The 12144-nt window shown below is 41.3% G+C and overlaps 1 protein-coding gene across 2 annotated transcripts in view; it reads right to left on the reverse strand.

The window, feature by feature from the left end:
* LOC306852451 (voltage-gated delayed rectifier potassium channel KCNH4-like) overlaps positions 1–12144 on the reverse strand; it is a 57206-nt gene that overhangs the window by 24772 nt on the left and 20290 nt on the right. For both annotated transcript variants that reach the window (XM_079389302.1, XM_079389303.1), the window contains exon 8: positions 7377–7571. In XM_079389302.1, coding sequence (XP_079245428.1) covers positions 7377–7571 — 195 coding nt within the window. The remainder of the gene's footprint in view (positions 1–7376; positions 7572–12144) is intronic.

The raw sequence follows: 12144 nt of genomic DNA on the forward strand, positions 1-12144 counted from the left end.
CTTTAAGTCTCACCTTGTTTTCCAACATGCTGTGTCCTTGTTGGTGAGGAACTGTGTTGACTTTCTGATGAAGCATCTATTACAGTGATGTGCCTTTTAAGATGTAAGGGCAGGAGGAGTCTGGGTCATGGGCTGGTCTGACCTTGAGACTGAGTTCTTGTGACCAGCTGTGATGTCAGGCCTGATCTTTGTGACCTGGTAGTGTACTTCAGATGAGTTGGCTGGCTGAAAATGTGAATGTTCCCACACTTGAGGCAAATTCTATGAATGCTTAAAGTCCATTGGGCTCAAAACCATATGGCAGGTCCATGTTGGTGAAAAGAGAGTCTGTGTCCATTTTGGTTATGTACACGGGGTGTACAGTCTCACAGAGCTGAAGGTCAGGTGCAGGGGAGTTGGCCGTGCGTGTATTTTGGCCTGTCATGGGTGGTCAGCCGTCTACTTATGTGCTGTTTGGGTGCCATGACCATCTGGTGTTAGGATGGATGTCTCTGTGGTGAGAGATTGTTTGCCAAGATCTGGGCATTTCTTTTAGTAGGAGGGCTTTCTGATAGGTTGTTGGTTTCTCATGCCACTCGTATTTAAAAACGAGTCTGATAGTCTGATATATCCTATTTATATCTGATATATCCTGATATATCTGCTGCTGGCCCGTGTGCTCTCCAGAGTCAGTTCTGGGTACTGTGCAGATATAGGCAGGATTTTAACAGTCTCTATGGAGCCAGCGCTGTGTTCTCTGTAGGCCATATGGACTGAGTTCCGCAGATGTCAGGTGGTCATTGTGCAGGGGAAGGCCATGGCGCTTGGGTGGTGACTCACAATAGGCGCTTTTCCACTGCATGGTATGACTCGGCTCGGCACGGCTCAGAACGACACTGCATGGCTCAGTTCGGCTCGTTTTGTGTTTCCACTGCAGTTTAGTACCGCTTTAGATTGGGTGGGATTATTCAGGTGTCGTTATAGTTGCGCCGACTCTACTACCGTGAATCCTGAAAAACTTTTTAATTCTGCGTCGCTCCATCACGCTCTCGCTGGATCCGCTCCTCGGCTATCAACGAGAGGAACATCTGTACTTCCTCAACAGACAACGAAAGGCAAGTGTGGTGGCCTTTTGCAGTATTTAGGTTGACAGTCGTATTGTCTCTGGCCAGCTTGTTCGGGCCACATGGTGTGTGTGTCTGCAGTGATCCTCTGAAAGGGTCCGTTGTTTCGGTTCGCCTGGGCCATTACTTAAGAGAGCTTCAGTCTGTTGGAGCCTCTCTGGCTTCTATTCCAGCTGCTCTCTGTGCTCAGTGTCTGTGTGGGTTTTGTAAACGCATCCTGAAACTTTCTACTTCCTCCTGTTGCTCCTTGTCCTCTTCATTTGCTGTCACTTGCTGGTCCAGCTGGTCTGGCAGTTCTGCACACGCTCCCGGTTCTCCGGGCCTCCTTGTGGTTGAAGCATCTTTCGCTCGGCTTTAACTGTATGATACGGTTGTAGGCAAGAGCACCGATGATCCTGGTTGGCTCTCTGTGGCTGTAGCCTTGGTTTGATCATGGTCTGTCTGCCAGTTCAGGTTGTCATCAAACTGTTTCGCTCAGGTGCTGTAGATCAGGAGTGGTCCCGGACCGGAGGGAGTCTGTTGCAGCGCTTAGCCAAGCCTTTGGCTGATCAGGTGGGTGGCAGGGCTGGGTGATCTGGACACAGGTGGAACACAGATGGAGAGGGAAAAGCACAAAAAGCCAATGCAAGTCCGTACAGATTTAGTGAGCTAAAATATTTGGGCTATGTGTTGCGTGGTTAACTGGTGTGATCAGTTAGTGACGCAAACTAAACGCTTAAATATCGTGGCTGATAAGGCAGGAAGAGCATAATTGGTGTGAGTGAGCACCCAAAAACTATGAGTAACACTGTTGATGGGTGATAACCTAGGGGGTAATTTAATGACTTAGGCTATTCGGTTTATCAACGTTATTACCAAGTATTTTCTGATGCTTCAGACAGGTTCGGTCTCCAGGCACACAGAAACAATCAAAACAAACAGAAGCTAAATTAATAAAACAAGTCAAAGTTCAAACCTTGAAAGGGATAGTGGGAAATCAAGGGCTTACTACCACCTCTAGGGGCTGTGACAAGGACTGCAGAGCGGGGGCTCTCAGGGGTTGTACTGCCTAGGGAGGTGATGAGAGAGATAGCTGGACAGACCAAGCACGTTAAAGCAGAGAGGCTCTCTAGTCCTCTTCAAGGTTCATATTGAGTGTATGGCTATATCTTAGATGTTGTTAGGCTTGGTGGTGAGCTGAGGCCGCCCAGGTGAACTCCAATGGTTGGGCCATCTCCCTTGACTCTCCCGAGCACGCCACTGCAGGGGCTCCCGATTACTCGCACCCAGTGGCAACCACTCAAACAGCAATGACTTTTGGCACAATGTTGGGTAACTCAAGTGAGGAAGGGTCAATGACTAGCTGGCACATCCAAAATTGGGTTTCGCCTGTGGGTCCCAAGTTACACGGATCCCTTTTGGGCCTCGAGCTTTGGATGAGTTCGCTCCTCTAAAAAGGGTGGACCACCGTGTAACTTCACAGGGTAATTAACCAAAATTGTCCTTATGTGTCAGTCAGTATGGTCGATACAACACTTGAGGTACACCATTGCTGATGTCGTGCTGTGTTGCCTCCCGGAGTACAGGGCCAGAGGTATCCGAGGCGCCCTCCAGTGCATGTCGGGTAGGTCAGGCAGACGAGTCCAGTCACTGAGAATTCCCCATGGATGACTCATCAACTCACTGCCCAAGCACCAGGGGGCATGCTACCTAATAGGGAACATTGAGAGGGGACAACAGAAAGATTAAGCATCTAGGATGCATGAAGCAGCTTGATGCTAATGAGCAAGGGAATCAGATGTGAGACGGTGGGCCACTAATAGGTTTGAGGGCTCATTGTGCACCACAGTGGCTAGCATTGCCTATACCTATGCCTATAGGGGAAGGAAAGGAAAAGGGTAACAAAATAAAATTGAAAATTAGAAAAAAAGTTAAAATGTCCTAATTGCTTAGGAAAGTAAATGGAAGTAAAGTAAATTCAATTTTGCTCAATAGGTGTAGCTAGACTTTACTACAGACTGGAGTAGATTAAATAAAATAAGCCCAAATAAAATAAATAAATAATTGCTGAAAATAACACAGTAAAATAAAATAAACCAAAGCATGTGGGGGAGACCAAAGTAATTGATAGCCCAACAGAAGGTGGAACAGAAAGAAACTGTAGAGGGAAGAAGGGAACTGTTACACTTTACACACAGTCTGTAAGTGTTAGTCAGATGCTAACAGCTGAGGTAAGGGGCTTTAGCTTCTATCCATGTAGGGCCGTTAGTGCGGTAGCTTCGGCTACATGCAGTGGTCTGTTTACATTAGTCTGTGACGTGTGCGCCGTCTTGAGTTTGAACCGGAAAGGGCTCGTTATCTCCTTCTGGGGTCAGACGTTGCTAAGAAACCGATGCACACTTAACAGCTGGTGTGCACGAAGCATGTGAACCGGATGTAAACATGCATGGGAATCTCGCGCTCAGCCAGTCATGACCTGTCGTTCACACTTCATTCATAACTTACACAGCGCGTTCACTTCACAGACAATGGCAAAGCATTACACGATTAAATCGACCATCAATTGCATCACATCAATGGATTAATATGAATGCAATGATACACAACAATAAACAGACGACGTACCAAAAACTGTAGTGAGATTTTTTTTTTTCATTACACAGTTAAAACTTAAGCCATTGTCCTGAAGAGATTTTATCTGTTCAGGAGAGACTTACGCGGTTTAAAACAAAAACACGAAAGTGGGGATTTTCTTTGCCCAATATTAAATAGATTTCATCTAAAAATCTATGCCCTGCCGATTTGAGATTTACTAGTCAGATATGGGGCTTATGCTGTTCAAAAATGAAAGTGGGAATTTTTCGCCCAAGATCAGATAACCTTAATATAAAACTATTCATACGCGCTGCCGATCTGGGGTTTCTTCGCCAGATATATGGGACTTATGCGGTTGTTGCAACAATTACTTGATCAAGATTAGGACTCCCAGTTATCATTAATCCGATACTGACCTGCAGTATTCTAAGATTAATTTTGCTCTGTGATCGGGCGAGGGGGCATGCATTAGTTAGCTACGCTAATGATTAAACCCACGGGAGTAATAGTCTAGTTGTATGGCATTGGAACACCAATGGCATCAATCTAGCTATACATAATAAGGCCTTCATTTTAAGATAAGCGAGGAACATCGCTCGCTATCTTCTTCGCGCTAAAAGAGGTTTTCTTCGCTCAATTTAGGGCAGATAAAATAGCATTAAGACACATTATAAAAGGTTTGGTTGTTTTATAGGGTCAAATTTATAAACTGGCGTTAACTTAAAGGTGCCATAGAATGCATTGATACAGTATTTTAAATTGTTCTCTGATATCTACACAGAAGGTATGTGGCTTAGGTAAGGGCAAAAAATCTCCAGAAACGATTTTACATGTCCATTTACAACCCTAGGATTTCTCCCTAGAATGAAACGGTCTGTTATTGGCTTATTTGGCAGGGTCATGAATAATAATGAGCTCTGCTCTGATTGGCTGTTTCACAGTGCTGCTCAAAGTTGAGCCCTGCTCTGATTGGCTGTTTCACAGTACGGCTCATCAGCAGGAAGGAAGCACAGGGAGGAAAATATATACTTAAATACTTTCTCTCGCAGTTATATCGTCGGGTAATTATACTGTATATAAAACGCGGGAATCAGGGAGCCGTTATTAATATGCGAGGCATTGAAACTGCTTTTGAACGATCCATCGATCGCGTTATAGTTTCACTTTCAAGAGACGCGATCACACAAACTATGTTTACATTATGGAGCAACAGTACTTACCACACATTTCACAAGATCAAATGCTTGTCAGTGGTGCTCAGGATCTGTAAGTCATTCGCCATCATCCTCATCTCTCCTTACTGAGAGTGAAATCTTATGTACTGTAACAGGCTACCGCTAGCAAGGAGCTAACCATGTCCCTTAGTGGCTCGCGTTATGAATACAGTGTGCCTTTCTGAATACAGACACCAACCCATCCCTGCACTTCACACCCCCTGCACGGCCTGGAACATAAAATTTATTTTGTTATTTTCGCTGTTGTCCGCGCTTGTTTATTTACAATACCTGCAGAGCTTCTGATGGTTCGGCCGGCTTAGAACAAGGGCGGGTTTATGCAAATGTTGGGGGCGTAGTGATCCCGACTGTTGCATCACAGTCAGTGTTATGTTCTGATTCGCCTGTTTTTCAGTGGTCTTTTTTAATCACGAGATTTACATATGAAGGAGGAAACTATGGTGTTTGAGGCTCACTGTATGTCATTTCCATGTACAGAACTGTTATTATTTAAATATGCCAGGGTAAAGACAGTTTTTCATTCTATGGCACCTTTAAGTCATTAACAGTGGTTGGTTTCTCAGTGAGAAACTCGAGAACTGTTAAGGCACGGAAAGTGGGCGTGTAGCCTACACATTCATTCACAAAAAGACACAGTTGGACAGTTTTAATAAACACACATAAGAAACACATCATTGTTACTGAGTCTGAAACGTTTAAAACGTTGCCCCACATTCTCCACCAAAACTGTAGCAAATTAGCTCAAAATGAGATGAACATAATGAATCATAATGGGTTGTTATCAATTATATATTAATCTTCAGGAAGTATAGCATTAATAGTACAATAAGATGATTTGTTCGTCCGCAGTACAGACAGTTTTAATCGTCTATTGACTCTAAGGAAAATTATTTCTCTGGCCACGAAAAATTATTTCATCCCTAATACATTGCTCATAGAGCATGTAACAAAACCGGAACGTTTGAAGTGACCTCGTTCTGTGGGCAGCAGACACAGACAACCAAGTGTAAATACATATGTATGTTTATTAAACTACACTACAGGGGAACATGCAACATCGAACTAGACACAAACATACACACATAGATGCCAACGCAAGGAAGATAATGTAATGGCAGGTAAACACATCAGCTAAACACAACCTGTTAGAACCATCGGAGAATCACATCACCTTATTTAAAAGGAGTCGAAGCCTAGAAGCGCATCTAAATAGTTAACAAGCAGTTACTTGCATATTGGTTTTGTTGGTGCTGAGTAAAATGTCCTGGTGCATGTACAATGCGTAGATTCTTGATGAATTCCTTTAGGTGTGAAAGCTTTGTCATTCCAGCCATGGGTTGATTGGTCCAAAGTGAATCGACAAAGTTACTGAACTTAAAACTGCCAGAAGATTTCCAAGGTGATATGTGTGTCTCCAGGGCACCGAAAGTAAAGAGAAGACCTCGCCTTTTGGGTGTGGGAGAAGTTTTATCTGGTTTCCCTGTAACACCCATTTTGGTTAGTTTGACCAATAACAAGGCACATAGTTTCAGCGGGAAAGTGTTTCTTTGTCCCACTTGACACCTCATTTGCATGTTTTATGAGTGTTCTGGCAAATCGGTGTAAATTTTCCCACAGTACAGTAAAATAGTATGATGCATTTCACGATCACATAGTATACATCATTGTTTGAGAAATAAAGAGAAGATCATTTTGATATCAAGAAAGAGACATCTAAAAGATATTAAACCAGAGATACATTCATACACTTGAATACGAGTGTTTAGAGCTTACTAATACGATTAACGAGTGGTAACTAGGCTAATATAATAAGGAAACATACAAATAACACATGCATATACCAGATACCTTTGTAACGGATTAAATATGGTCTAAATAAAGAAATGTCTCTGTGTGTGTTATGTAATCGTGGGGGGTAGTCCACTGGTCAGCCAGGCCTGGTACTGAGGGTCATTTAGTTGGAATTAGTTTGAAGTCCGATGGAGAGAAAAGATAGTCAATCTGTTTAGCATCTTTTGACAGTGGGGGGGGGGGGGGGGGGGGGGGGGGACAACCATTGGCAATTTAGCACCCATATAAAGTTCGAATGTGGGGCCAGGTCTGTGAATTATATGCAAATGTCAAAAGGCTAAAAGGGGTCTCTTAACACATAAAGTACCAACGACCGTCAAGGATGGTCAGACAAAGATGGGGAATACTGCAAAATAGAGTTAAATGAAGTGTTGCAAGCAATGTGTGACATTTTGCATTTTGTGTGTGTGTTTTGAGGTTTTGTCTGTAGAGTTATAGGACATATTATTACATTGGACATATTTCTAGAAATCATGTGTAAGCACTTATCAAATACTGTAAAACTGTGACAAATGCTGAGAATTAATGAATGCACAAAACAAAATGAGAATTAGGTATTCCAGAAAGCTAATTCAATTAAATAAATGGTCTAGAATACCGTGTTACTGCTTACCTCCAATGAGCATAGTACAAACAGAGAAAATCTTCTCAGCATCAGTGTTGGCACAAACGTTGCCGAAGCCCACACTGGTCAAACTGCTTAAGGTGAAATACAGAGAGGCGATGTAGGCACTGCGAACCGAAGGACCACCAACTGTACTGTTCACATAGGGCATGTCCAAACGCCTGCCCAACTCGTGTAGCCAGCCTGACAGAAAGAAATAAACTAATGTCAATCTGCATGTTAGTGCTGCATGATTTGGCCAAAAACCCATATGATAATTATTTTTTTTAAACATTGTGATTGTGATTTGAACATCTCATAATGTTGCGTAGACAATCATTCTGCTTACAATAGAAATAGTTGCTTTTTAAGGGTAAAAGCACAGCAGCGTCTCTACTTCCTCGGCAAACTGAGAAGAGCCAGAGCCCCGGCCCCCATCATGTGCAACTTCTACAGAGGCACCATCGAGAGCATTCTAACTAGCTGCAATCTGCAATCTGCATGTTAGTGCTGCATGATTTGGCCAAAAACCCATATGATAATTATTTTTTTTAAACATTGTGATTGTGATTTGAACATCTCATAATGTTGCGTAGACAATCATTCTGCTTACAATAGAAATAGTTGCTTTTTAAGGGTAAAAGCACAGCAGCGACTCTACTTCCTCGGCAAACTGAGAAGAGCCAGAGCCCCGGTCCCCATCATGTGCAACTTCTACAGAGGCACCATCGAGAGCATTCTAACTAGCTGCATCACTGTGTGGTATGGTGCTTGCAACGAGCCCTGCCGCAAGTCAAAGCCCTCTGCATTGCTGGTGATCCCACCCACCCGACACAAAGCTTCTTCAGTCTGCTGCCATCAGGAAGGAGACTGCGGAGTCTCCAGGCCAGGACCAGCAGACTGAAGGACAGTTTCATCCATCAGGCTGTCAGGAAGCTGAACTCCCTCCCGACCTTGCCCCCCTTCTCTTTTACCCCACGCACCACTGAACTCTTTTTTTTCTTTTACAAATTTTTATTTGTATTCACAAAATAATGTAAATTATGATGATAATAGAATTGAATAATAATAATATTTTTTTGCACAGTACTATAGTAAAATTACAATACTAATATTTATATTTACAAATATTTATTCATATTTATTTCTTTGCTTTCGACATTAAACAACCAAACTTCTATTTTGGTGGAAAACTACAGATTCCCGTGACCTGGGGGGCCTCCGGATGTTTGGGGCCTGGGTCTCTTCCATGCCTGCTTCATGCCTTGCGGGATGGGGCTGTTGTTCCCCACACACACACTATTAAACATTTACATGGAGGAACCTTATGAACACAAGCGCGCTCACACACACAGGTGTACACTCAAGCATTCACATTGGTGTAAAAACGGGTGCTCACAGACACACATTGTTCTGATCTGCTGTTGCTTCAAAACTTACTTTGTAATATTAGTTATGCGTGTTGCTCAATAACATTTAACATTTAGAATTTATTGTGATTCATACAGATGTTGGTTGTTGCTGCAGTTTCTCTGATGTTGTGTCTTCTGTTGTGTCTTCTGTTGTTTTCTCTTTTTGTCAGCAGGTATCGAAGCAAATTGTCTGTTTTTTTTTTTTTTGTCTTGTTTTTTCCTCTCTCTCTCTCCCCCTTCTCTGTTGACTTTATCCACAATTTTTTAATTTTTTTTTTTTTTTTTTTTTTTTTTTATTATTATTATTATTTTTATTATTATCATTATAATTATAATTATTATTTTTTTTTTATTATTATTATTATTATTATAATTTTTTTTTTTTTTTATTTATTTTTTTTTCTCTCTCTTGTTTCCTCTGTCCCCTGGTCTTGTCGGTCATAGTATGGTTAAATAAAAGGGTATATAAAATTTAATTAATTAATAAAAAATAAATAATATAAAAAAAAAAAAAAAAAGGCTGTGAATGATGATAGCATAACTACACATACGTACTGTCATGTGTTATCTGTGTTACTGACAGGCCAAAAAAAAAAAAAAAAAAAAAAAAAAGGAAAACTACAGATTCTGTTTAGCTGATAACAATATACATTCTTCTTATTACAAATGTGGTGCAAAAGCTCTGTTTACAAAATTGTTTGAAATTATGCAAATGGGAAAAGTTAACCTGGCACGTTACATTTCCAAATGCATGTTATTAGCGACTCCAATTCAGAGCAAAAGCAGAGATGGAGAATGTATGGGGCAACATTTACTGTGAAATGAGTTGTGTTGTGGCAGAAACATCTTGTCTCATGCAAAAGTCCCCAACGGCGTGATGGCAGACACAACCACCATCAGTTCTGAGGCACTCTTCCCTAGCTTAATGCCAAAAACTGATAAATAGCTTGTACGCGCTTAACTGTTAAATGCGCACATAGTCACCAAGTTGAGTTGGACTCTCTAGGACCCATTTCTCAATACTTTTTAAAAACTTGTCTATGTGGGCACACCTGTGGATAATTTTCCTTTGTTTTGGCACAAAATAACCCTTTTCTTATTCAGACAAGCACCACCAAAATTCTACATACCTACAGGTCATAGAAAATGGAACAAGACAGAAATTAGCTTTGTACAGTAATACCATAATAAAATAAGAATCTAGATCTAAAAAAATAAATACTGCCAAAACAATTAGATTAGCTAAACACCTGCACAGGTTTTAGTTTTTTAATTTAATTTCCAGCTATACAAAATGAGACAACTTAGGAATAATTTTGCTACAGTTAGGACAAAGTACTTGTTTCATGTAAGATCATCCCTTATTACATGCCATTCTTAAGGTTCACATTTGAAGGAAAAGGTTATTAATATAAGGTTCTCCATTTTGGGTTATTTTTGGCTCTACACACATTCATAAAGTGCCAATTATGCTCACTATCTTTAAAATTAATTGGTAGGTATTGGCACAATTGGAGACTAGTGCATTATACAATGTTATCTTTTGAAAAGATTTCTTGGTAACACTTTAGAATACTGTTTCTTACTTACTGCATAACTAATAAGGAATTATTGAAGAACTAGCAGGTTCATTAACACTTAACTCACTACTAAGGAAGATGTGTTAACTAATCAGTATGTAATACAATTTTATGACTGTGTTAAGTAACAGCTAGCTAATCAATAACTAATGTAATCTGTCATACCTACTGAAGAACTACTATTAATTATCTACTAGTTAATTTTCAAGAAAAATAACTAAAGTGAAAAGTGAAGTGAAGTGACATATAGCCAAGTATGGTGACCCATACTCAGAATTCGTGCTCTGCATTTAACCCATCCAACGTGCACACACACAGCAGTGAACACACACACACCGTGAACACACACACACCGTGAACACACACCCGGAGCAGTGGGCAGCCATTTATGCTGCGACGCCCGGGGAGCAGTTGGGGGTTCGGTGCCTTGCTCAAGGGCACCTCAGTTGTGGTATTGAGGGTGGAGAGAGCGCTAGACATTCACTCCCCCCACCTTTTTTACTGTAAGAAATCAGCTTCCGATAGGAACCCCACCACCACTCCAGTGCCTTGCGATAACTTACCTTAGTTTTTATATTTTATATACAGTACTGTATGTGTGCCTCCTCAGCATATACCATATTATCATTAATTCAACTCCTGTATGTAAGGCAAGGACTGAGGTAAAGGGAAAATACAGGTAACCCATTAGTAATTAATAAAGAATTTATCAAATAATTCTCCAGGACTTATTTTGAACCTGAAACAGTACACCTATTCTAAAGTGAAAATATTTGGAACCCATTAGTAATTAATAAAGAATTGTTAGATAATTCCACAAGAATTACTTAGAACCTGAAACAGTATTCTAAAGTGAAAATATAGGGAACTCATTTTTAATTAATAAAGAATGATCAAATAATTATGCAGGACTTATTTCGAACCTGAAACAGTATGCCTGTTCTAAAGTGAAAATATAGTGAAAGCTTTAGTAATTAATAAAGAATGAATTACTCGTGCGGGAGCTGGGCTCAGTTAAACTGCAGTTAACTTCCCTGTGTTTACTTTGGCGTTAACACAACACAAAAACTACCCAAGACTAAAAAACAAAACAACAAATATGATCCAACAGCTTCATCCCAGTGTTTTCGGTAAATAAATAAATAAATTAATTAATTACTTAACAAACCACCATTTTACAGAGAGTACTGTATCTGTAGTAAGTTGGATAGTTATGGCAAGACAGTGGAGTTGGGGTTCCTTTCCGAAGCAGATTTCCTACAGAACATGTGCACAAAGCATTATTTACCATACAGGCAAAAACATAAGGGGTGAGAATGTCTCGGTTACGTATGTAACCCTCGTTCCCTGAAGAAGGGAACGGAGACGTCACGTCGGTGACCGACGAATTGGGATCTCGCTTAGAGAGACCAATCCCCTACGAGAGTATCTAAACAAGCCAATGCACATTGGCATGCGATTATTGCATCCAGCTGCCGCTAATCACAGCGTGAGTATAAGTAGGCAGCGGATGCAGCGCATATTCAGGTTTTCGCTGAGGAGCCTCAGCGGTGGTACAGCAGCCGTGGCGACGGGACGTGACGTCTCCGTTCCCTTCTTCAGGGAACGAAGGTTACATACGTAACCGAGACGTTCCCTATCAGTCGTCACTCCGAGTCACGTCGGTGACCGACGAATTGGGATCCCTACCAAAGGGCCACGGATACTGTCCCTTCCAGTGTCCTGTGAAAGCTTCCTGAGCCCCTATTTTTTGGCGCAGGTCAAGGCTAGCACAGAAAACCAGCT

Source organism: Barbus barbus (genome assembly GCF_936440315.1).
Source record: "Barbus barbus genome assembly, chromosome: 32".
Lineage (NCBI taxonomy): Eukaryota > Metazoa > Chordata > Actinopteri > Cypriniformes > Cyprinidae > Barbus > Barbus barbus.